At 38.3% G+C, this 27476-nt stretch overlaps 2 gene segments (V, D, J or C); both read left to right on the top strand.

The window, feature by feature from the left end:
* Positions 1-422: 422 nt before the first annotated feature.
* Positions 423-21247, top strand: LOC122114181. The segment is given in 4 exon segments: positions 423-688; positions 812-1093; positions 16925-16978; positions 21063-21247. Coding segments are annotated over 4 exon segments (570 nt in total).
* Positions 21248-24226: 2979 nt separating this feature from the next.
* Positions 24227-27476, top strand: part of LOC122114182 — a 53885-nt gene continuing 50635 nt past the window's right edge. Inside the window, 1 exon segment of the V gene segment in view lies at positions 24227-24329. Within this exon segment, the coding sequence occupies positions 24281-24329 (49 nt within the window).

Here is a 27476-nt window from a genome sequence, read left to right on the forward strand (position 1 = left end):
GAGGAGCTGTCCATGGTAAGTACTGGACACAAAGCTTCTTCACATTTGAGGGTAAGATCCAGTGTTTCTCCTGGGCTCCTGTTTCACTTTCTCCAGACCTATTCATGCCATTGTGTATCTTCAGAATGGTGAAGGTCTCTGTTTCAGCAGCAGGAGCACAGGGTGGGTTTGGGAATTCATGAGTCTAAAGGGTTTGGAGTAGGAAGGATTCTGTGGAGTTGTATAACCAGCCCTGATTTTAGTATACCAACTCAATACATCTAAATGTAATATCACATACACCAACAAACAGAATTGCATCTATATATATTCAAAGTAGGACTACAGAATGAGCTTGAGTCTCTTCTATTGTGTCTAAGTTGAAGCCCCATCCTAATAAGTTCTTCATTCTCAGCCTTATACTTATGGCTTTAGCTATGATCAGATTTTCTTTTGATAGGTCTGACTGGGACTTGTTGGGTCACTGAATCTGTGCAGAGTTACTGTGATGATCCAGTTCTGTGCCTGTGCCCATCACTGCAGCTGTGCTAAGGCCCTGCTGATTTGCATCTGCCAAGAGCACAGCCCACTGCCTGAGCATGTCTAATAGCTGGTCTCAACCTGTGCAGGAGTCAGCCTCATTCAACACACAGTATAGCCATGGCAGCCCCTGCTCAGCTCCTGGGGTTCCTGCTGCTCTGTCTCCAAGGTAAGGAGGGCCAGCCTGGAGCTCTATTCAGTCCAGTGTGATCAGTGCTGCTTAGCACTTCATGGAAGTCTTCTTGTATTATGATTAATACTATGGTGATTTTGTTTTGTGTTTCTCTACCAGGAGCCAGATGTGACATCCAGATGACCCAGTCTCCACCTTCACTGTCTGTTTCTCCAGGAGACAGAGTCACAATCACTTGCCATGCCAGTGAGAATAATTATAACAATTTACACTGGTACCAGCAGAAACCAGGGGGAGCTCCTAAGCTCCTGATCAGTTATGTATCAAATTTGCAACCTGGGGTTCCATCCAGGTTCAGTAGCAGTGGGTATGGGACAGAGTTCACTCTCACCATCAGCAGCCTGCAACCTGAAGATGTTGCCACTTATTACTGTCAACAAAGTACTAGTTACCCTCCCACAGTGATGCAAGTCATAGCATAAACCTCTTAGGGAAGCAGAAGTGTGAGGCTCAGCTGCCCCAGCTGCTCTTCCTGGTGCCTCTTGCTGCTAAGGGTATTTCATGGAGGAAGCCAAGTTCTGAAATTTATTGGAATGATGTTTTTGATTTGTAGCAGTGGCAAGGATTAGCACTGTACTATCATTCCAGTTTATCCCACTGTTTTTCCCAGCACAGACATGTTGATGCCTCTTCTAAGAGAAAGGAAAGATATTTCCTCTGAAGAGTGTGAGTTTTGGCATCATTTACTATTAATTCAGCTAAATTGAAGGCAGGCAAGTTAATAAGCACCAACTGTTTTAATACAGAGCACTAGATTCTAAAGTTTCCATGTTGAGTGGTGGACAATGACATTAATAGAAATGAGATTATTTGGTGCATTCATAGGGCTTAGCTGTGTTAAAGTTTAGAATGTCTCATCATGTGATCCTCTGTCATGCAGAGAGAGCCAGTGGTGAGGTAATTACGTCCTCACTTGCTCTAAGCACCTTTGCAGGTAACCTGGATTTACCTTTGCTCATGTATCTGACTGCTGATTTAAATAAATTTAAATCCTTTCCTGTGCCCCTCAGTCTCATAGGAATTTCAATCAATCAACTCTTCAGGAAACCATAGGAGGGGCAATTGCTCTGGAACAAAACAAAACAAAACAGAAGGCTTCCAGAGTGATAGCACTGACAGGTAATAAATGTTCCACAGGCTAGGATAGTAACTATGGCTCAACTCTCAAATTTTTCATTTAGAGAATAACCCTAGAATATAGTTGAATGTATTTGAGCCAACATTGACTATTGATCTTTCTTTACTTCTCTTTGCATATCAGGAAATAATTGTACTTGAATACCAAAGGACTAGTTCTTTCAGGTAGCAATCTATTTGTGTGTGTGTGTGAGAGTGTGTGTGTGTGTGTGTTTGTGTGTGTGTGTGTTGAAATTAATAGTATATTTGGAAAGAATTCAGACATTGTAATCTAGCCCAATCTTCAGTCAGAACCTGACTCTCCTACTTATTATTTTTCTAATAGAAGTTGAATAAATTGGGCATATTATGGGCATATATATAGTCTTGTTGTGAGAATGAAAAGAGATAATAGACATAAAATGTCTGCCATGGTATCTAGCACATCATCAGATATATACTAATACCCTTTGTAGTTGTTTTCCTTGCATTCAAGTTCAACATTTCTAATTCCAGACAGTGTCTTTGAAAAATGATGTTCCCTCTATCCTGTATTATATATTAAGGGATTCCCATCTACATCCCCTTAGAAATTTATCTTTTAGTCAGAATCATAGGACAATTCTTTACCGAACTAAGAATATTATTTTAATAGAAGAAATTATGATATTACTCTTACTGCTTTTCATTTTTCCTCATTCCGTATTTCCATATTGGAGAATGGAGTATTCATTTTAAGGGGTTCCTTAACCAAGTGTCACAAATTTGGGGACCAGAACCAATAGAAATTTCCAATCTCTTATCTCTGGATAATGGAATTCCGAAATTAATATCTCCATTCATCTCTAATCAAGAAGTTTATGTTCTAGCAGCTGTTTTAATGATGTGCCAGGAAAAATCTCAATCATTGCTGTAGAAACAGAGACATGAAAACATTGGGTTCAATGCTTGCTATTCCAGCTTGTGGAATCTAATTTAACTGTGAAATTTGTAGTTGTGATCACACCACAAAAAAACAGGGGTTGGGGATAATATGGCAAGAAAAGAAATAGAAACTCTGACAATCCCAGCTTTTAAATGAAAAGAAAGTGTAAAAGTGTACAGGTTAGGATAATTTTAAAATAATCACAAATTAATACAATCCTTTCTTAATCATTCTGTCACACTATTTGGGTGGAATTGTATTTTTTTATTTTAATTTTTTATTTTTTATTATGATAATACCATACAGAATATTTACAATTACATGGGCAAGATAATGAGTACATTTCTTATCAAGCATTGTTGCTTAGTCTGTTATTTTCCCTTCCTATCCCTTCCCATATCCAGCCCCCCACACCCATATCCACCCTTCTTCCTCCCTTCCCCCCTCCCCCCTTTCCCCACCAAAGTTGTAAAGTTTTTCTACATAATGACCTGTATATCTCATTGTTGCAATGGGTCCACCAGTATCCCCATTTAAACAATTTGTTTTTTTTCCCTTCCCCTCCAACATCAAATACAGTGAAAGCAGGAGTTATATTGTGGGGGAGGGCCATACAAAGCAACAAAGGAATCATCTTATAAATATGTTAGAAACAATCCCATGAAAGTAAAATACATTTGAATACTTATCTTGGTGTTCATTTCAACTAACATCAAAATATCTGACCTTTTCTATTTGACTCATACTAGTTATTACAAGTAAGGGAAACCATGGGGCCTATGTTTCTTTGGGTCTGGCTTACTTCACTTAGAAAAAATTTTTTCAAGTCTTTCCATTTCCTAACAAATGGGGCAATGTCATTCTTTCTGATGGTCGCATAGAATTCCATTGTGTATATATACCACATTTTCTTGATCCATTCATCTACTGAGGGGCATCTGGGTTGGTTCCATATCTTAGCTATGGTAAATAATGCTGCAATAAACATAGTCATGATGGTAGCTTTAGTGTGGTCTTGTTTGTAAACATTTGGGTAAATGCCCAAAAGTGGGATTGCTGGGTCATAAGGGAGCTCTATGTGGAGTCTTTTGAGGAACCTCCATACTGCTTTCCAGAGTGGTTGAAGAAGTTTAGACTCCCACCAACAATGCAGTAAGGTTCTCTTTTGTTCACATCCCCTCCAGCATCTGTTGTTATTAGAGTTCTTGATTTTAGCCATTCTAACTGGGGTGAGGTAGTATCTCAATGTTGTTTTGATTTGTATTTCTTTTATGGCTGGAAAGGTTTAGCATTTCTTCATGTGTCTATTTGCCATCCTTCTTTCCTCTTTAGAGAAGTTTCTCTTTAAGTCTTTAGTCCACTTATTTATTGGGCAGTTGTTTCTTTGAGGATTTGTTGTTGGGGGAATTAATTTTTTGAGTTCCAGGTATGTTTTAGATATGAGACCCTTGTCCGTTGTATGTCTAGTGAAGATCTTCTCCCAATCCATGGGCTTTCTACTGATCTTGCTAGCTATGTCTTTTGCCATGCAGAAGCTCTGCAATTTCATGAAATACCATTTGTCCAACCTTTCTTTGAATAGCAAAAATGATCCTCAACGGAAAGAACAGTGCTGGAGGAATATCAATACCAAATTTCAAACTCTACTACAAAGCCATAGTAATCAAAACAGCTTGGTATTGGCACAAGAACAGACCTCAGGACCAACGGAATAGAATTGAAAACCCAGAAATGAACCCCCAAATCTATAGCCATCTAATCTTTGATGAGGGAGCTAAAAAAATAGAATGGAAGAAACACAGCCTCTTCAGTAAATGGTCCTGGCAAAATTGGTTAACTAATTATAGAAAAATAAAGTTAGATCCTTCTATATCACCCTGCACCAGAATCACCTCCAAATGCATCAAAGACCTTGGAGTTAAAACAGACACTCTGAAAACATTACAGGATGGAATAGGATAAACCCTAGGTCTCCTTGGTACAGGCCCAAATTTTCTTAATAGAGACCCAGAAACACAACAAATCAAAGAAAGGTTGGACAAATGGGATTGCAAGAAATATTTTTTTTATTTTTTTTAAAAAATTTATGGGGTTTCAACTCAGGTCCTGGGCTCTACCCCTGAGCTCTTTCACTGAGGTGGTAGTGCTCTACCACTTTGAGCCACAGTGCCACTTCTGGTTTTTCGGAGTCATTAATTGGACATAATTTTCACAGGGACTTTTCTGCCTGGTATGGCTTCTAACCAATATCCTCAGTCTCAGCTTCCTGACTAGCTATGATTTGAGGTGTGAGCTACCACGTGTCTGGCAGGTGAAATTCCTATTAAATAGTTTGACTGATCTGTAGTATTGCTATAGTATGAAAATGATATAATATTTGGTAAATTACACAAATTATTACATGGACTTTAATACTTAAGTCCTAAGGTATGACATCTCTCTGCTTTTACTCTCACTCAAAAGAAAAGCTATTATTTCTCAGCTCAAGGAAACCAGTTTTAATCTCCTTGTACTGTTCTTTATCCTTGATTAGGGTACAGGGCCATGTTTATGGACCATGTTTATCCTACAGATCCAAACCTTTGCAATGGATTTATTTGGCTCACAGATGCAGGCGGCATAGTCTTTAGAGATGTTACACCAAATACTGAAGTTATTTATGTCACTCCAGTCTCAAGAGAGAGGTCTTTTCCTCCTCTTATCTTTTCCCATACAGCTGCACCAACAAAGACATGTACAGGTTCACTATAGGTAGTACCTATCCTCAATCTCTGAGATAAATGCTCAGCTCTAATGATTTACTAGGACTTCTGAGTTTAGGTTCTAAAAATGAAGATCATGGTCTTTTAATAGTGAAGAAAATGAAAAATATTTTAGTGTTATATGTGTTCTCAGAAATCACATTTCCATATTTAGCAGTGTGCAGAAGGGATTCCTTATTGAGAAGGCTTTCAGAGTTTTAAATTCTTTGCTGGGTCAACTCTAGTAGAGTAGCATTATATAGTTCTCTTTCTGTTGCTCTGCTTGTTCCCTAATTTTGTTCTTACATTTAATTTTCCCTCTCCAATTTCTAATATGTTTCAGCTTCTTTTAATAGTAGAATATTAGAGGGTTTGATTGTGTCTGAAAAAAACAGATTTTAGTTAGTTAACATCATAAGAAAAAAATGGGAAGATCACAAGGGAAGATTTCATGATCCTCAAGGCAAATAAGATACATTACTACTGAACAACAGAATATTTCAGTCCTGTGGTCCTGATATATGTTAAGCTTACTGAGATGAGTCAGCCACATAGCTGTGCTCACCTAGCCCAGGCTATGCTGGTTTGCATATGTCTCTCATTACACAGCTCAGGTGTCCTAAGGAATTCTTCATAGTCTGGTCATAACCTATCCAGCAGTCTCAGTCAGCACACAGCATGGACAGGAGGGCCCCTCTCCCACTCCCCCAGCTCCTACTGCTCTGGCTCCCAAGTTAAGGAAGGACAACAGTCAATATTTACTCAACATGGTATGCCCATTGTTGTGTGGCCTTTCAAGGAAATCCTCTTCTAACACGATTAACCATGTGAATACTTACTTTTATATTTCTAATGTCAGATGCCAAATGTGGCATCCAGATGACCCAGTCTGCATCCCTGCCTGCATCTCTAGGAGACAGAGTGATCATCAATGGTCAGGCCAGTAAAGACATAAATAATGAGTTATTTTTGTATGAACTGAAACCAGGGAAATGGATTAAACCTTTCATCAATTATGCAATTCATTTGGTATCTGGGATGCCATTCAGTTGCAGTGGGTCTGGGACAGAGTTCACTCTCCCCATCAGCAGCCTGCAGCCTGAAAAATGCAACTACTTATCACTGTCAACAACTTAGAAATGAGCCTGCCAGAGTGATATACATCATAATATAAAGCTCCCAGAGAAGCAGAAGTGTGAGGCTGGGCTGCCCCAACTGCTCTTCCTCTGCTTCCTGACTAGCTAGGATTATAGGCACGAACCACCAACAACTGGCTTCTTTGAGATGTTTTGTTTTTTTTTTAAAGAAAATAACATACATTGCACAACATTTCAAGTCATCCATTACTGAATAGATTTTATAACCTTATCCAGTTTTATTGATTAAAAAATAAGCATTCATTTTCACATAATATATGTGCTCATCCCAATGAAAATGAGAAGCTTCAGGATTGACAGCATCTATGCATTCAGTGATGCAGGTCACATGAGTGATCAGAATCTTCTTACTTGAAGAATTTCTTAGTTTCAAAGTGCTTCAAGTTCATTATACTATACGGATATAACAAGTCATTATTCATAGTCAACTTTAAATTTCATTTTCTTAACTTAAAAAGTAGCTAGTGTATATTTCTTTAGCTCACATCACCAGTACTAATCCTGATGAAGTCCATGGCAGAATTGACAGACTCCTGGTGCGTGAAAGACTGAGCTATTTGCACAACAATACAATGTATAACCCAACTGGTAAGGAGCCTGGAGAGAAGACTATGCTCCCAGGGAAAGTTGTTTATAGTCAAGGACAGACATTAGTATGAGAGCCACACATTCTGCTAGTTCATAATGTTTTAAACAGACTTCAGAGGATTCTCGTGTCTTAAGCTCCTATTTATACTGTTCTATGGGAATCTACACTATTGAAACCTGTACAGCTGGTTCTAGAATCCAAAGCTCTTCTCAGAGGCCTTTCACTTTTAGAGCCTAAGTCTTTATTCTCTGGCATGTATTGAATCTGCCCCTGGTGATTATCAAGTATTTATTTGACTTCTGGAACACATGCGTGTGCACGCACACACACACACACACACACACACACATACACACACACACACTAAGTTACTAACCCTTGGATAATACAGACTAAGCCATTATTTTTTGCTGTACCATTAATAGACAGGACATAAGAATGACTCAGATTGTGAAATTTCAAGGTCTCATATCTGGCTAGTTCAGAAAAATCCAGTATTTCCATTTTAAGTGCTTTTAAACATCACATGAATGCAAATATGAGAGTGCTTGATGAGAAGAGTGGTCCAACAGAGCCTGTGTGGTAGAGTGGAGTGAGATGCAGCATATACTGACATGTTGACTAGATGGCCCAGCAACTCCCGCATTACCAGAGAAGCAGTGCAGAGAGACATCAATGCCCATCATTTGTGCAGAATTGAGGAATAAAATTGTGCCAACTGAAATCGATTTCACCATACTTACTAGAGAATGATATCTATATTGAGTTGGTAAATACATAATTTTCCACTGTTGCATGGTTGTTCATCTAATAACAAAAAGCATTTTTATGTTATAGTGGCAATAAAAGATTGCATTTAAAACACAACAATTCTACTTTTGTTTAAGGAAATAAACTTTACTTGGGAAAATTGTCTGTTCTGTAATGATATAACCTATGAAGTGTAAAGGCAAAATCCTATTATTTAATTTTATAAGTTTTATGGATAATTGTAGATAAAAAATTGGGAATAATTAAACTGACAATATTGTCAAATATCCTTTATAGATGAGACCTAAACACTTCTAACAAATAAAAGATGCCAAATTACCACAAACATAGGACAATTGTATATTGTAAAATATAGTAATCATTAACAAAACTAAAGGAAAAAATAATGAGAAGCCTTGCTATTTTATTCAATAATGCATAAACAGAAAGCAAGGCAAGAATGAAGTCTCTAATTCTTCAACACTATAGATCAATTAAACTTAAAAAATGTATAACACGCTGGAGGGGATGTGGACAGAAAGGAACCTTACTTCATTGTTGGTGGGAATGTAAACTTGTTCAACCACTTTGGAAAGCAGTATGGAGGTTCCTCAAAAGACTCCACATAGAGCTCCCCAATGACCCAGCAATCCCACTTTTGGGCATTTACCCAAATGATCACAAACAAGGCCACACTAAAGCTACCAGCACAACTATGTTTATTGCAGCATTATTTACCATAGCTAAGACATGGAACCAACCCAGATGCCCCTCAGTAGATGAATGGATCAAGAAGATGTGGTATATATACACAATGGAATTCTATGCCTCCATCAGAAAGAATGACATTTCCCCATTTGTTAGGAAATGGAAAGGCTTGGAAAAAATTATATTAAGTGAAGTAAGCCAGGCCCAAAGAAACATAGGTCCCATGGTTTCCCTTATTTGCAATATCTAGTATAGGTATGAGTCAAGCGGAAAAAGTCAGAGAATGTGATGTTAGGAAAACGAACCCTCAAATATGTATTTTAATGTTTTTGTTTCTTTCATGCATGTGTTTCTAACGCATTTATAAGGTTATTTCTTTGTTGCTTTGTATGTCCCTCCCCCACAGTGTAACCCCCGCTTTCACTATATTTGATGTCAGTATAACATGTGGAGGAGATGGGGACAAACAAGTCGTTTAAGGATTCAGGTGGACCTGTTGCAACAATGAGAAGTACAAAATGTCATGTCAAAACCAGCTTTACAATGTCGGGGGGGGGGGAGGGGGGGTATGATTGGGTGGGAGGGAGGGGGGAGGCTGGGAAGGGAGGTGAAGGGTAAACAAAGGAGGAGGCTGCAATGCTTGGTAAGAAATGTATGCATTATCCTGCCCATGTAATTGTAACCCCTCTGTACAGTATGCTCTCAAATAAAATTAAATTAAATTAAAAAAAAAAAAAGTTCCTAAACAAACACTGACTACAAAAAAAAAAAAAAAAATGTATAACACTCCACCATCAACAGCACAATACACACTTTTCTGAAGTGCCCATGGATACTTTTTCAAGACATATTATATGAATTTGAAAAATATCTTAATGCATTTAGAAAGACTAAAAACCCTTATACCATTTTTGATGAAAATGAAATTGAGTTTGAAAAACGAATGGCAGAAGGAAAAGCTGAAAACTTCACAAATATGAAGGGAGAAATTCTACAAACAAATTTTAAGTTGAAAAGAAGAAATCAAGAGATATATTAATAATCATTATAACACACAAGAACACACAAATACAAAAAAAACTAAAATCTGTAGGATGCAGCCAAAGCTGTGGCTGGAGAATGTGTAGCTGTGAGTGTCTGCATTAACTTACAGCAAAGTCCTCAAGGGAGATTCAGATTTTCAGACCATCTTCTAAATCTCTCCTTTGTATTTGGTAAGGACAAGTGAGTCTGACCCAAGACACACCAAGCAGACTTTAGAGGTTCACCGAGATCTTATCAGAAATGAGATGTGAAGGCAGCTGACAGCTGTTATAAAATTTTTGATTCCTCTAAAAAGAGGGAAGGCAAATTCTTAGAAATTTCTTTCTGGAATGGTTTTGAAATACTTGAAATGAGCGACAGCCCAGTTGAAGATCAAGAGGCATTGAAGCCAAGATTGAATAGTCTGCCTGGAGACAGGAACACAGAAGGAGCCTAAGTCCTTTCTGACATACCAGTATTGCTGCTCAAGCTCCTACTATCCATGCCTACAAACTTCTGTATGTGAATCAGGTGGGCCAGATGTTTTCTTCTGCTTGCATAGTGAGATGACTCTCCTGAATTCTGCTCTGAGTAAGTCAGTCTTGCAGTCAGCTGTCATGGAGCAGTTCTGCATACCAGATTACAGCCACACAAGCCTTCCTTCCCATGATTATAGCATTTGTGACAACAGTAGAATCTCTGGTAAGAGCAGGGATAGAGTTCTATCAGTAATTTTCCCATGGTCTGATTTTCCTGTTTCATACTATTTAAGCCTGTAGTTGCTTCTCCTGTTTTGATGCTAGGTGGAGAACTAGGTTCCTATCATTGACTTACAACATATAAAATAAGAGCTCAATAGGCTGAGGGTTGAACAGACTGTTGAGTTGGAGAGTGTATATACCTCTGAAGTCACTGAGGGTGCCATAAGGAAGTCTTAGTATAGTCACTCAAGTGAATTTGTGTGAATGGTTTTGTGAACTGTAGGCACCCTCCTAGCCCATAGGTACAGGTTGCTTTACATTTCCCCAGAAAATTAGTAAACCAACTTAATTGTACAAGAATCCAATTAATCAAGAATATATGTAAAAGAAGGTTTCAGGTCCAACTGTGGCTTGCTCTACAAGATAGAACAGGTATTACCATGTGTTTATACATATGCTTTGTGGGAGACTGAAGCATGCAGGACTGGAAGCTATAACAAGTTATATGTTGGCATACTGTGGCAATGTATAGAGAAATGTGCACCACTTCAGAACGTCTACAAAATCTTCCAGTGTTCATTTTTCTTTATATGTCCTGAAGCCTGAATGCTCTCGTTTTCCTTAATTCTTCCCTCCTTTAAGTTTAATCGAGTACAACTATGATTAAGAGGCACAAGAAAAGTTTCACAGGCAGCCAGGAAATGAGCAAGAGCTTACTCTACTTTCAGAACAAACTGATTGTTTCCTTTAGCTACCACTGAGAAGCATTCTATGCAGGTAAACTCTGCTGCCCTCCTCGGGCCTGTGACAACAGAGGAGAGTTAACATGGATTCTGCCGTTGTTTCCAGCTTTTTACAGCCTCTGCTGATTTGCATGTGCCCCAAGAACAGTCCAGTGCCTGAGGTTTCATACTCGGCTGCTCTTATGCTGTGCAAGAGTCAGTCCCAGTGAGATCACAGCATGGATATGAGATCCTCTGCTCAGCTCCGACCAGAGCTTGTTAACATCAGCAGCCTTTTTACAATTTTTCTTTATATGTCCCATTTGACCACATCCAAAACACTTTAGATTAGAGGGTTTTGTTTGCAAAGCATGCCAGGTAGTGGCCATAGTTTCAGCAAACACCTGCATACGCCTGGATTCAGATGTAATGTCTTTGCAGGCCTTAAGTATGTATTCACATCCCCAGATTCTTTAATAGGCAATAGGGCCTGTCTACAGGCCTCATTAGCATTCTCATAAGCCAACATGTGCAGCAGTTATTGCCGTTCAGCCTCTCCCACAACAGTACGTTCCAAGGTCAATTTCAATCGTGATAAAAATTCAACATAGGGTTCATTAGGTTTTTGAATTACTTTAGTCCAAGAGCCATAATGCTCTCCTACCGGCTGAATCCTTTCCCATGCCTCAATACCTATGTGTCATAACTGCTCATGGATCTCTTCAGGAGAGTTTACTTGCATATGAGCATCTGCATATTGTTCTGTTCCACTCAACATGGGAAAGGTTATGACCTGAAGGCGTGGATTACTGCTCTGTGCATTTGTCTAACTCTTTCTGTACATAACTCAGTAAAACACATTTGCCCTTGTAGGTATTCGGGTTCCTTAAGCAAGGCTCAACAAAGCATCTTCCAATCCTCAGGACCAAAATTATTGTAATGTCGAGCAAATCCTTTAAGCAATTCCTTAACATAATCAACCATAAATTTATATATTTTAGATACATGGAAACATCCAACAGGAATTATAGGACAAAGTGAGCTACCATTAAAATGGATTTATACACGGCATAGATTTACAAAAAATATTATGCTTTATGAACAACAGTTGGCAATTATTATTCACCAGGCCAGGCAATGGGTATTTACCCTATCAGGGTATGATTTATTTAAAATTATCTTTCCCTTGCCAAAAGACCAAGTAAAATATTTGTTAAACATGTCTGAAATGCTACAAATATCATTAGTAAATTTTACTGGATAATTTTCCTATCATTTTCCCAAAGGTAGATTGTGAGATTGCTTGCATAAACAACAATTTGTCATTAATGATATAATTACCACTACTCTTACCGTTTTTACAGATGGCTCCAAAACAAAAAGTGCTTATTGGACAACAAATAAATATTGGGTACAAACAACTACTTTAGCGTTACTCGATGTAAAAACATTTCTTTTATTCTCTGTTCTACAAATTGTAATTCTCTTTCAGCTTCCTTAGAGTTCTTTTGCTATGTAAATCAGGATCCCCTTGTAACAATGAAAACAAATTATGTAATTGATAAGTAGGAATTCCTAAGGCCAGTCACATCCAATTAATATCTCCTAATAGCTTTTGAAAATCATCTAACGTATGTAATTGATCACGTCGTAAAGACATTTTTTGAGGTGCTACTGTTTGTCTAGAAACAACGTATCCTAAATATTTTACCACCGTATATTTTTGTATTTTTTCAGGTGCTATTATTATTAATCCAAAATCTTTAAATATAGAGGGTAAGCACTGTAACACCATTTCTAATTCTGTCATATTTGGTCCTGCAAATAAAATATCATCCATATAATGAGAAATATAAATGTGAGGCCATTTTTGTCTAACAGGTTTTAAGGCCTTATCAACATATATCTGACATATAGTTGGAGAATTCATCATTCCGTGGGGCAACACCTTCCATTGGAAGCGCTGATGAGGGGCTTGATGATTTATTTGTGGTAAAGAAAAGGCAAATCTTTTACAATCTTTTACATGTACAAGAATGATAAAAAAGCAATCTTGTAAATCTATTACTATTATTGGCCAATTTTTAGGAAGCATGACAGGCAATGGTATACCAGGTTGTAAAACCCCCATGGGGTACATGGATGCATTAACTCCTCATAAATCAGTCAGCAATCTCCATTTCCCTGACTTCTTTTTAATAACAAATATTGGAGAATTCCATGGTGACATAGACGGCTCAATATGTCTGTCCTTTGGTTAACTGTTCTTCAACTAATTGATGAGCTGCTTCTAATTTTTCTTTAGATAAAGGCCATTGTTCAATCCACAGAGGTTCCTCAGATTTCCATAATATCTTTATGGGCTCCATCTAAAAATTTTAAAATTGAACATGAGCTCCCCATTGTTCCAGTACATCTCTACCAATTATGTTAACTGGAACTTCCATAATATAAGGTTTAAGGACAGCTGTCTGTCAGTCTTCTGAGGTTATAGTAACATAAGACACTGCTTGTCCTATAGAATTTACAGGAGTATTGCTAACTCCTTTAATATTACAGGGATTATTTCATATAATAAATGATTAGGCCAGTCATGAGTGATAATAATTGTAATATCTGAGCCAGTATCTATTAGTCCTTTCAATATTTTTCCTGAATATTAATCTTAGGCTGCATTTTAGTAATATGAGTAGTCCAAAACACATTTTGTTGGTTAGTACTTCCAAATCCCCCAATGCGGGGTATAAATGACTTTCCAATAGATATATATAGTAATAACAAAATCTGAGCAATTCGTTCTCCCTTTTTAAAGGAAATATCTGCAGCAGCTGACATTAAAATTTTTATTTCCCCAATATAGTCAGCATCAATAATTCCTAAATGTACTAAAACTCCTTTTGCATTAAGACTGGATCTACCAGTCAATAGTCCAAATGTTCCTTCAGGTAAAGGCCCATAAATTCCGGTAGGAATTTTTTGTGGCTTATCACCACCTTTCAAAATAAAATCTATTAAGGCTGGTATGTCCACTGCGGCAATGTGGGCTGTGACAGGGACGAGGGAAAAGATGGTTGGCCGCCCTTGGTCCGGGGCTGGCCCTATGGAGTTTCCCTGCATAGGGTAAGCATCTTTTATAGGAATTCCTTTATGGTCTATTTTTGATCTACACTCCCTTGCCCAGTGCTTCCCCTTTTTACATTTAGGGCAAATTCCTGGTCCTCTCTTGTTAATATCAGCAGCCTTTTTACAATTTTTCTTTATATGTCCCATTTGACCACATCCAAAACACTTTAGATTAGAGGGTTTTGTTTGCAAAGCATGCCAGGTAGTGGCCATAGTTTCAGCAAACACCTGCATACGCCTGGATTCAGATGTAATGTCTTTGCAGGCCCTTAAATATATACTCACATCCCCAGATTCTTTAATAGGCAATAGGGCCTGTCTACGGGCCTCATTAGCATTCTCATAAGCCAGCATGCGCAGCAGTTGTTGCCATGCAGCCTCTCCCACAACAGTAACTTCCAAGGTCAATTTCAATCATGATAAAAATTCAACATAGTGTCCCGACCCGCAGGACTTCAACCAGGGCAATGAACCTAAGTGAGAAGGAATGAAGGGACAAGAGACACAAAGAAGGACAGCAAGACAAGGATTCTGATCAAGCTGCCAAATTTTATTTTTCACACAGGGGTATTTATATGCTTAGAATAAGGAAGCTTTTTCATTGGGCATAGCAGCTGCAGGATGCTTGCTTAGGGCAATGTGAAAAGGTGGTCAATAGCAGCTACCTGGTCTTTGTTTGGGGCAGGATGCAAAGACCAGATTCTGTAAATAGCCTGGAGAGATGTTCCAGCCAGATAGTCAAGCTTATCATGCAGAGAGACTCCCTGCAGGGCTCTAGACAACATAGGGTTCATTAGGTTTTTGAATTACTTTAGTCCAAGAGCCATAATGCTCTCCTACCGGCTGAATCCTTTCCCATGCCTCAATACCTATGTGTCATAACTGCTCATGGATCTCTTCAGGAGAGTTTACTTGCATATGAGCATCTGCATATTGTTCTGTTCCACTCAACATGGGAAAGGTTATGACCTGAAGGCGTGGATTACTGCTCTGTGCATTTTGTCTAGCCCTTTCTGTACATAACTCAGTAAACTACATTTGCCATTGTAGGTATTTAGGTTCCTTAAGCAAAAGTCAACAAAGCATCTTCCAATCCTCGGGAGCAAAATTATTGTAATGTCGAGCAAGTCCATTAAGCAATTCCTTAACATAATGAAACTGAGGACCATACAATGTCACTGCCTTCTTAAGTTTACCAATATCATCAACAGCAACATCTTCATATCTGGCTGGTTGAGCTATAGCATTCATAGGGGATGGTCGAATTACAGGATAAGAAAAAATAGGCATTTCCTCATCAAACTCACTGTCTGAGCCCTCTGTTTTGTGAGGGAATGACGGAGGAGCCGAAGGCTGCTTTACTTTCACTTTCTCAGGTTCTCTTTTCACTCTGCTAATTTCCAACTCCATATGTTGTAATTTTGATAAAATCAATTCCATTTGCTCAGACATTTTATTTACACTTTCAATTTGTTCCTTTTCAGCCTTTTTACCTCTTGTTTTTTCTCTGTTAATTGCAATGCATCCTTATCTATTGCATCCTTAACCTCAGAGTCCAATTGTAAATCTACAAAAGAAGGAGTGGCCTTTTTCTTTAAGTCTGCTATTATTCTTTCCTCATTCAAAGCTTTAAAAAGGGTATGTAAAATAGCCCAAATGGACCAAAATCTAATAGGAATCTTTTCCCCTTCTCGAACAGCTCTTTCTACATTATTCTTTACTCGTTTCCAATTATCAACATCTAATGTTCCTTCATCAGGGAACCAAGGATTCCATTCCCTAAGTACTTTAATACATATTTCTATGTCAGAAGAAGAAATATTTACACCATAAGCAGCAAGTAAATGTTTAAGCATATGTAAGTACGGAGTAGACTTAACTTGTCCCATTACCCTGTAATTAAAAGTACTTACCTGAATATCCCTTCCTGAAATCAACAATGCAGGGTCCCTGTTCTGGCACCAATTGTCAACGACTAGTGCATTGGGGTCCCTGGGTAAGGGTCACAAAATCACCAGGACACAGGGGATGCAGAGTGCAAACAGCAATTGCCACTGCATGCTGTGCTTTATTGTTAGTGGGTATTTAAAGATAAGCAAGCATAATCTTTGCCAAGATTTGGTCAGAAGATATTCATACACAAATTTCAACAGTTACATTTTTACTTGACCTATGAGACAATGTCTTGATATATTATTATCTAAACTATTTTAGAGCAAGTTCAAACCACTTCTCCAATCTCAGGAAAATGCTTGACCAGCTGTTCATCTATGCTTAAGCAAGCAGAAGAGCTACTTCCTCAGCACCTAGGAGTCTGTGACATGTGTTTTGAGATAGGGAGAGAGAACATGTTCCCTCTCTAGCCCAGCATGCCAAGAGCTTTTCTAATACTCAAACACAGTCCTCAGATAATCCTGAGGCTGGAGCCTGCATCATTCTGCCCCTTCAACAATGACCCTGAGTCTTCACAAGTGCTGTTCTTCATGCTTGCAAACCCAGGTGAACAATAACAATCTTCTTGAAATTTATAAGCCCTGTGAAACTTCCATACAATGGAATTTTAGTCAATAACAGAATGGAAAGAGTTTTCAATCCACACAGCACATAGATAGATCTTAAGCTATAAATCATCCTTGTCATGAAAATTTACCATGTAGCTTTTGATTGGAAGGATGATGTTTGCTATGAACAACTGCAGAAGGGTCTTTGTGGTGGCAGGTGTTACTCATGGGTTGGCAAAAGCATTAACCAAACAAGGTAGCAAAGATGTAAAGATTTATTAGGATGCTGTTGAGAGACAGCTGAGGCACAAGAGAGGACTGGTGACCCAATATGAGGATTAGGAAGGGCTTCTATAGAATTAATAGACTACATGGAAATGGTTGGTAGATTAATTCTTCCTTATGGTTTCAAAACCAGAGTTCTAATACTCTAGGCACAAACTGCTAAAGTTCCCCGTGCAAGGTCTGGCCACTCCTCTATGTATTAAATAAAGGGATATACAGGGCAAAAGAAGATTTGTTACATAGCATGCAAAAGACAGGAAGACAGAATTTAACCCATCTTTAGTAGTCTTCAGGGTACTGACAGTACATCTAGGTTTCAATAGACAAAGAACTGTGATTAGGGAAAGAGCTATGCATAATATTTAAGTGCTTCTAGTCACTGCTGTTGGTCCATTATCTCTGTGCTTGTTTCCTAAGGCCTTGCAGAGGAGTAGGTATCACTTTATCAGTTGATGGGAGTGAACCAGTCTTAGGTGCCTGGTGGATGCTCTATTTGAAATTCTAACATTGGGGAAGTTTTCCTTTTTTAAAATTTATTTTATTGTAAACATGATGTACAGAGGGGTTACAGTTACAAAAATAAAATAATGAGTCAATTTATTTTTTTAAAACAAAGATGAGTATTTTATCAGCAATCCCAGAGTTGTACAATTTAAAAGTGCAGTAATAAACAACTTTAGATGATTGAGTCAAAGATACAAAATACCAAATCTATGTAGGGAAGGAAGAGGCAATCAAATTGAATATATACATATTAGTTAATTTTCATTTAAATGCATTTCAATCAAGAAAACCTATGGTATTGATGAATTTGTTACTGACTTCTAAAACTTTGAAGGTCATTTCGATTCTTCAAAAATATTTCTTCAGAAATTGAAGAAATAATATTTGACCATGTAAAAGTTTGTTTTTTTTATTGTAAGGGTGATGTACAGAGGACTTACAGTTACATATGTAAGGTAATGAGTACATTTCTTATTGAACATTGTTATCGCCTTCCTCATTTTCTCCCACTTTCCCTTCCCTCTACTTCCCTCCCCACCCCAAGTTGTAAAGCTCATTTCCAAAATGTCTGTGAGTATTACTATTACATTGGTTCATTCTTTGTCCTTTGTCTCACCACTTTGTTCTTCCCCTTCCCTTCCCCAAATCAGAAATACATTTATACAAGATACAAAGTACCAAAATAAAAAACAGTGACAACAGGGAATAAACCAATGGAAACATGAAGGAAAAAAAGAACAACATTGAGATACCACCTCACCCCAGTTAGAATGGCTCTAATCAAGAACTCTAATAACAACAAATGCTGGAGGGGATGTGGATAGAAGGGAACCTTACTGCATTGTTGGTGGGAGTGTAAACTTGTTCAACCACTTTGGAAAGTATTATGGAGGTTCCTCAAAAGACTCCACATAGAGCTCCCCTATGACCTAGCAATCCAACATTTGGGCATTTACCCAAATGATCACAAACAAGACCATACTAAAGCTACCTGCATGGCTATGTTTATTGCAGCATTATTTACCATAGCTAAGATATGGAACCAACCCAGATGCCCCTCAGTAGATGAATGGATCAAGAAAATGTGGTATATATACACAATCAAATTCTATGCCTCCATCAGAAAGAATGACATTGTACCATTTGTTAGGAAATGGAAAGACTTGGAAAAAATTATATTAAGTGAAGTAAGCCAGGCCCAAAGAAACATAGATCCCATGGCTTCCCTTATTTCCCTAGTATATGTCTGAGTCAAGCAGAAAAGGTCAAATAAATTGATGTTAGGGGAATGAACCCCAAGATAAGTATTCAAATGTTTTTTTTTTCTTTCATGCAATTGTTTCTAACATATTTATAAAATGATTTATTTGTTGCTTTGTATGTCCCTCCCCCAGGGTATAACCCCTGCTTTCACTGTATTTTATGTTGGTATAATTTGTGGAGGGGAGGGTAAAAACAAATCATTTAACTAGGGATACAGGTGGACCCAATTGCAACAATGACATAAGTCATTATGTCGAAAAACGAACTTTACAACTTTGGTGGGGTGGGGGGTGCGGGTGTCGGGGGGAGTATGGGAGGGGATGGGTAGGGGAAACAAAGAGGAGGCAACAATACTTGATAAGAAATGTACTCGTTATCTTGCCCATGTAATTGTAACTCTCTGTACAGTATTCTCACAATAAAAAAAACAAAAACAAAAAACCTGTGGCAAAAGGCAACAAGTGAATGGAACAAAAACAAATAACTTCACACATTACAATAAAATAGAAAATCCAAAACAAAACCTAAAAACACTTTTGCTTCCATATCTTGAAGTTCATTTCAATTAGCATCATTTCATATGGTCATAAGATTAGAACATTTCTTTTTGAACAGTGTTACCTCCTTCCTCATTTTCTCCTGCTTTCCCTAACCCAACTATTCCATACTCCCAAGTTGTAAAGTTAATTGTCAATATAGTGTCTATATCACTGAAGCATTGGTTCACCCTTTGTCCAACCCTTTGTTTCTGTGATTCCTCTTCCCTTCTCCAAAACAGATAGACTGTATATAAGACAAAGGGTATCAAAAATCAGAAATCATGAACATGTGGAATAAATCAGAGGGATAAAAAGCAAGACAAAAGAAATAACTGCCAACAGTACACTTTAAAAAAAGAAAAGAGGGGCTGGGAAGTTGGCTCAGTGGTAGAGCGCTTGCCTTGCATGCCTGAGGCCCTGGGTTCGATTCCTCATCACCAAATAAGCAAAAAGAAAAAACCCGAAAGTGGCACTGTGACTCAAGTGGTAGAGCGCTAGTCTTGAGCTGAAGAGCTGAGGGACATCACCCAGGCCCAGAGTTCAGGCCCCATGACCGCCCCCCCCCCGAAAAAAAACCCAAAAAACAAAAAAGAAGAAAGAAAAGAAAAAGAAAACAACAATAGCAACAAAAAATTAACCCCCCTTGTTGCCAAATCGTGAAGATCATTTTTTCTTTTTTTATTGTGAAAATACCATACAGAGGAGTTACAATTACATGGGCAAGATAATGAGCATTTTGTTTATCATCATTTTATATGGTCATATATACAGAGATATTGGGCTATTGTGAACCTCTACTAGGACTATCCTAGGCATATACTAATTATTATGGATGAGGAAAACCATGAGCCTATGTTTCTTTGGTTCTGTCTTACTTCACTTAATATAATTTTTCCAAGTCTTTCCATTTCCTTACAAATGGGACAATATCATTCTTTCTCATGGAAGCACAGAATTCCATTGTGTCTGTGTGTGTGTGTGTGTGTGTGTGTGTGTGTGTGTGTGTGTGTATACCATATTTGCTCGATCCATTTATCTAATAAGGAACATCTGAGTTGATTCTATATCTTAGCTATACTAAATAATGCTGCAGTGAACATAGTTGTGCTGGTAGCTTTAGTGTTGATAAATGTCCAGGAGTGGGTTTGCTGGGTCATAGGGAAGCTCTATGTTTAGTCTTTTGAGGAAACTCCATATTGCTTTCCAGCGTGGTTGTCTAAATTTGCGTTGATTGGCAAGACTCCTTTTTTCACTCCTAAAAATGAAGTCTTTTTCTCAGCTTTTGTGGCTGTTAGTGCTTTGGATCCCTGGTAAGGGCAAAGGAAGTTGAGGAATGAGAGTGAGATGGAAGGGTGAGTTCTCAGGCCCAGTTATGCCCTATCCATGTGTTAGATGTGCAGATCTCGTTATCATGATGGGCAAGTGACATTTAGGTCTGAGAAAATAAGGAACTTTCCAAAAAGAGCTTCAGCCTTTGTTTGGCTGAAGACTCTGCTAGGTGGGAATACCACTGGTGCCACTTAGAGACACATTTATGCTTTAAAAAGTCTCAGTTTTACAAATATTTAGTATTTTAGATTCTGGTTTAAATCATGAAATATGAATAATAGGCAAATATATATATATATCAAATTAGATGTAATAAATGTATATGCCCCTATAGTTGTACATAACCATGCACTTCTAACTTACTCTAATTTCAGGATGCAGTAGAGATGTTGTGCTGACCCAGACTCCACTCTCCCTGCCTGTCACCCTGGGAGAGCTGGCCTCCTTCTCCTACAGGGCTACTCAGAGCCTCCTAGAGAGTAATGATGCTTATCTGGCATGGTATCTGCAGAAGTTTGGCCAGTCTCCACAACTCCTTATCTATGGAGTTTCCAACTGAGCATCTAGTATCCCAGTCAGATTCAGTGGCAATGGGTCAGATACAGATTTCACACTGAAAATCAGCAGGGTGGAGCCTGGGGATGTTGGAGTTTATTACTGCTTTCAAGATACACATTTTCTTCCCACAGTGATACAGCCCTGAACTAAAACCTCCCATCTGACTGGGTGAGTTACTTTCATGGGTTACTTGTCTAGGGGCACAGCAGAACAGATTGAGTGTGTGTAGGAGACTCATACAATGGTCAAGGTGAGATGACTCCGAGAGTAGAAGAGTATGTGGCTACATACAACTTACAAAGACCAAGTGAATAATCATGGAAGAACAAAACCAAGAGACTTCAGATCAACCATGGGGTATTACTTGGAAATATTCCTTGTGTCTTAAGTAGAATGATGGCTAGCTAGCAATATAAGAATCAAATGTCTGCTGCAATGTAAGTTTGTTCCCTTTGTAATGAAAATTATAGTAATTCCGTCAAGCATACCATCTTGGTCCATACTTATAGCATATGCTTTGCTTTATATTCAGAATCTGGAAGCCCAGTTATGCATTTTCTAGCTTCTGCTCTCTGTGTTTCCCAAGTCTTACCTGTCCATCAAACTATTAGCAGAGTTTGATAACTGTCCTTTGGCTGTATCAACCTGGAACAGTTACAGTACTGGACTTTGTACAGTGGTCCCTGGCCTTCTGTGTCCTGGTACTCTGGTACTTTAAAAGGGAGTGTCTAGTGAAATCCTGTAATAGTGTTCATAGGTTCCAGAGAGTCTGAGATTGAGCTCTTGTTCAATGGACATAGCATTCACTGCCCTACCTGGTCAGCCTTTGTGATTTTATTTGAAAAACCATGACATGAGGGAATCATCAATGCATTAGTTAGTCTTTTATCTACTTTGATCCCATTAAATAATGTCTTTTTCTTGTAATGAGCCTTTCAGAACTATGATACTGTACAGCCGAGGACTCGAGGATTGTCTGGCCTCCACCAGTGTCCAGTGTGCATCTGCCTCCGGTGGTGTAAACTGTTTTACCGTGATGCTCTCAAAGCCATCTCAAACTAAAGGATGAAGTTGGAGATACTATGATGCCACTGAGATAACATTCATAGGAGAAATACGATCTGCAATATATGTGAACTAATAGAATAATTCATGTAACTTATGGAAATTTCTAATAAATTGTATCCTCAATTGTATCATTCTGCACAAGATTAGTATCACAGGTAGAGATTGTTTTTACTCCTCAGTTAGCCCATTTTAGATTGTTTCTATTTGAAGCATTACACTCACTCTCTCTCTCTCTCTCTCTCTCTCTCTCTCTCTCTCTCTCTCTCTCTCTCTCTCTCTGTCACACACACACACACACACACACACACACACACACACACACACACCAGTATCAGTTCTTTTCTTTTTTTCTTACTTTTTTCTTTTCTTTTCTTTTTCTTTTTTTTTCTTTCCTTTTTTGCAAGTCCTGGGACTGAACTCAGGGCCTGGGCACTGTCCCTGAGCTTCTTTGCTCAAGGATAGTGTTCTACCACTTGAATTGCAGCACCACTTGTGGATATTTTTCCCTGTGGATGTGGTACTGAGAAATTGAACCCAGGGCTTCATACATGCTAGGCAAACACTCTACACTAAACCACATTTCCAGCATTTTCTATAACAAAGCTAAGCTCTGGATAAAAAAGAATTTAAGATGCAGAAAGCCCTAGATGTAATATTCTCATCAGTGTTCTCATCAGGTAATGCCTGTCATGTTTGTGGGAAAATATGGTGTGTCTATGAAAAGAGAACCAGCCGCAAGTTGAAGTGGTCAAGCATATGATTGCCTTCCTTTTATCACAAACAACTACTGTTGAACCTACTCTCACTTCAGGAGAGCAACTTTAATCCTCCAGAGTGCAGGAACTCCCCTGATGTAATCACTTCCTACAAGACACCTTTTCCAATGGCCAAGTGGAGACCCTTGGGACATCAGTACAAGCCTCCTTCTCCAGATGCTCCCTCTTCCCACGTGATGAGCTGCCTCAGATAGGCCCAGCATCTTTGGAAACAAGAAGAAGACAATGAAAACTCTGAGATAATTATGCAAATATTGGGTTAAATTAGATCGAAACTAGAGACATTTAAATGTTAAGTACTAATTTAAGTTAATCATAAATTATATGTATATGATTATGCATCAGAAGTTACACAAAGGGGTTTTGCCTCAGCATGTCAGTGTTTGAGTACAATGCATCTTGATCAATTTCACCCTTCCCTTACTTTCTAGAGGGAACATTCAATAAAACCTTTAATTAATTTGCTGTACAAATATAGTGTATGACAATGAAAGGATCTTTAGTGGATTTTAAAAATTAAAAAATTAAATTTGAAAATTTAATATATATATAGTCCCATTCTCTGATATAAATATTCTACCATTTTACTTTTCCCTTATAAATTCTACTATCTGTATTATTAGTTCACTCTCTATAAAAGAAAATCCTGTTCTCCTTGACATTTCTTTAAGTCTTAATAGGAAGTTCTTTGGAAACAGAATTTCTAACAATTGTAGATATTATCCTTGCTTCTTCTTACCCCTCTACTCTGTGCTCATATTGGTCAATTCCCTGAGGATCAGAGCTGCTGACAGTGTGCACTCTGTCTTTCTCTAGACTAGCTGAGGGAAGCCAGAAGAGCCAGGCCCAGTGTCCATTCTTTCCAAAAGACTGTCCTGACTTATACATTTAGTATGGTGGTAGGAACATGTGCACTCTCTGGAACCTGCAGTTCCAGACTTTCACAGTGGGGTCCCTCCTAGTACCACAGGTATCATGGATTTTTATTGATTATCATCAAACTCAGAACACACTTGACACTTTTCTCAGAAGAGCAAGCTTTACCTTCCCTTTTTCTTTCCTCACACTGCTGCACCCACCTGGCTATTTGCATATTGCTCTCTAAAGAGGACCTTCCTTTCTAAATCTGAGATAAAGGCTCAGATCTGAACTTGCCTTGATCTGTCAAGACTCCTCATTTTACTCCAAAAATGAAGTCCTTGTCTCAGCTCCTGTGGCTGTTAATGCTCTGGATCCCTGGTAAGGACAAAGGGAGATGAGAAATGAGAGAGGGCAGAAGGGAGAGCTCTCAGGGCCCAGTTGTGCCTTATTCATGTGTTAGATGTTCATGATAGGACAAATAATGTGTAGGTCTGAGAGAGTGAGAACATTCCAGAATGAGTACCTGTGCTTGGGTAAAGATTCTGCTGGGAAGGAATACTGTCATTGACTTCTACAGACACTTTTGTGCTTCAAACATATATCTTTTTAATATTTAGTATTTTGAGTTTATAAATCAAATCATGACTATGAACAAGAGGCAATATTTATCTAAACAATAGTAATAAACACATGGTTCTCTATGATTATATATAACCTTGCACTTCTGTCTTATTCTAATTTCAGGTTCCAGTGGAGATGTTGTGATGACCCAGACCCCGAGTTCCCTACCTGTCACCCTGGGACAGCTGGCTTCCATCTCCTGCAGGTCTAGTCAGAGCCTTCTGTCTAGCGATGGAAACACCTATTTGGACTGGTATCTGCAGAAGCCAGGCCAGTCTCCACAACCTCTGATCTATTTGGTTTCCAAACGAGCATCTGGGGTCCCAGACAGATTCAGTGGCAGTGGGTCAGGCACAGATTTCACACTGACAATCAGCAGGGTGGAAGCTGGGGATGTTGGAGTTTATTACTGCATGCAAGCTACACATGATCCTCCCACAGTGATACAGCCTTGAACAAAAACCTCCCATCTGGCTGGGTGAGCTGTCCTCATGGCTGGCTGGTCTGGGGAGCAGCCCAGCAGATTGTGTGAGTCTGCCTAGGAGGAAGATGTTGAGATCAATGTGAGAGTGACTCTGAGTGGAAATGAAGAATCTGTGACAGTATGACAAAATACAATCTATAATGACCAGGAGAACAATTATCAGAATATAAAGACCAGGAGACTTCAGATAAACCATAAGGAATTTTTGAAAAATTTCTCTCTTTAGTAGTATTAGAACCAACCAATGATCTATGAATCAAATGACTTCTTTGTAATGAAATTCTTAATACTTCCTTCAAGCACATCCAAGCCTACAACTTTAGCATATCCTGTGCTTTCTGTTCAGAAGAAGCCCAGTTCTACCTTATCTAGCTTCTTCTCTGTGTCCATCAAACCCTGCCTAACCATCAAGCCATTAGCAGAGTTTTATCATTGACTCTTGGTTGGATCAACCTGAGAAAGATACAAAATTGCACATAGTCAGTTGTCTCTGCATTCTCTGTCCTGGGGATCAGGATCTAATTAAGAGAGTGGATTGGGGTCAAGCCCGGAAATATGCTTCATATGTCCCAGAAGTCTGAGACTGAGCCCTTGTTCAATGGGCACAGCATTCACAGTCCAACCTGTTCAACCTCAGTGACTTCATATGAAAACCATGTCAAGAGGGAATCTTTCATATTTAAGTGTGTCTGGTATCCATTTCCATCACTTTCAACATTAATCATTTCCTTGTAATGGGCCTTTCAGAAGCCTGGAACTATGACATTGCACACCTGGGACTTGGGGGATACTCCAACCTCCACCAGTGTGCATCTACCTCAGATTGTGTAAACTTTGTATTATCAGTGAAAAGTCTGTCAGATGGTGATTATTTCCATCTGGCTATCAATACTGGCTTTCTTTTCTACCCCTAGATGAAAGTGTTGTTTTCAAGTTATCCTCTATCTTTGTTTTCTCTTTTAAATGAATACAAAGTATCCTATGATACTTTCTAAATATCCTCTTACTAATCACAACATGAAATAATGATATATAGTTTCTTTAGGGGTTTATAATGTCCATCATAACTCATTTTCATAGTCAAAATTCCTCAAATTTGTTTATTGGAAGAATATAACCATGCTGCAGTCTAACCTTCCCACATCTGTCTCAACATACCAAGCCATTTCCTTAAATTTTGGCACCAGATTAGCCAAGCTTATTGAATAATTTCCCTGTCTTACACCTAAAACTAGCCATTTCTCCAATAAATATTGACTTATTCTTTTAGAGACAAGTATATTAGAAAGTAGAGTAAGGAGCATGGTTTCTTTCATATATGGCAGCTATAATTAGCCTATAGACATAAGTAAAAGTATGTAACTGATTGCATTAAATATAGTACTTAAAAACATTTTTTATTGTAAAAGTACCATACAGAGGGGTTACAATTACATGGACAAGGTGATGAGTACATTTCTTATCAAGAATTTTTGCCTCCTCCTTTGTTTCCCCTTCCCATCCCTTCCCCTATCCCCCTTCCCATGCCACCCCCCTACACACCATCACCACCCTCCATGGACCCATTGCAACAATGAGATATACAAGATATTATGTCGGAAATATAGTACTTTCAAAGGAGAATTTAAATAGTGTAATTCCTTAGAAAAGCAAGACAAAGCCCAGCAAACTAACCACTAGAAAATTGGTAATTGCAAGAGCCGTAGTAGAGTCAAGGGGAGATGAATAAAGATGAGAACAAGGCAAGGGGGGAAATGCAATCAAGAAATTTAAATTAAAGACCACAAAATTAAGATAGAAAGGGTCAGAGTGGGTAAGGGGGTAGGGGAAAACATTGAAAGGGGTGACATTGACCAAGGTACATAATATTCATAACTGTCTTTGTTAAATGGCAACTCCTTTGTACAACTACTTAAAGATCATTTAGAAAATTAGATGTGGCACTAAAATTTTCACTCTCTCTGTGTTAGGAAGCTCTAGCCTCTGTGTATTTATCTATACAGTCGACTGATCTATGATGTATTTTTACACTTTCATTCTATAAATATACATTTAATTAGTATTTCTATAAAACAAAGAAATTGTATTCTAGGTTTTAATTACAACCCCAAATCAGAGTTTATTCCAGTATTCTCCATTTTATTTCTGTAATACTTTTGCAACATTGAAAATCTTGTTTCTAATTATATTTGCTGAATTTCAATATCTGATTAATTCCTTTTAATACTAATTTCCTACTGTATGTGTCACCTATACTCCTCTTGAAGACAATTTACTTCACATGGCTCTACAACTATGTTAGCCCTTATAGCCCTTTCCTGCCCACAATTATCTTTGTTCCTTTGTGTGTGCCTTAGTCCTACTAGTGTGTACTGTACCAATATTAGTTCTGGCTAATCCTTGTCAACCTGAACTTTGTG

This window comes from Dipodomys spectabilis, unplaced genomic scaffold (genome assembly GCF_019054845.1).
Source record: "Dipodomys spectabilis isolate Male_0828 unplaced genomic scaffold, ASM1905484v1 ptg000106l, whole genome shotgun sequence".
NCBI lineage: Eukaryota > Metazoa > Chordata > Mammalia > Rodentia > Heteromyidae > Dipodomys > Dipodomys spectabilis.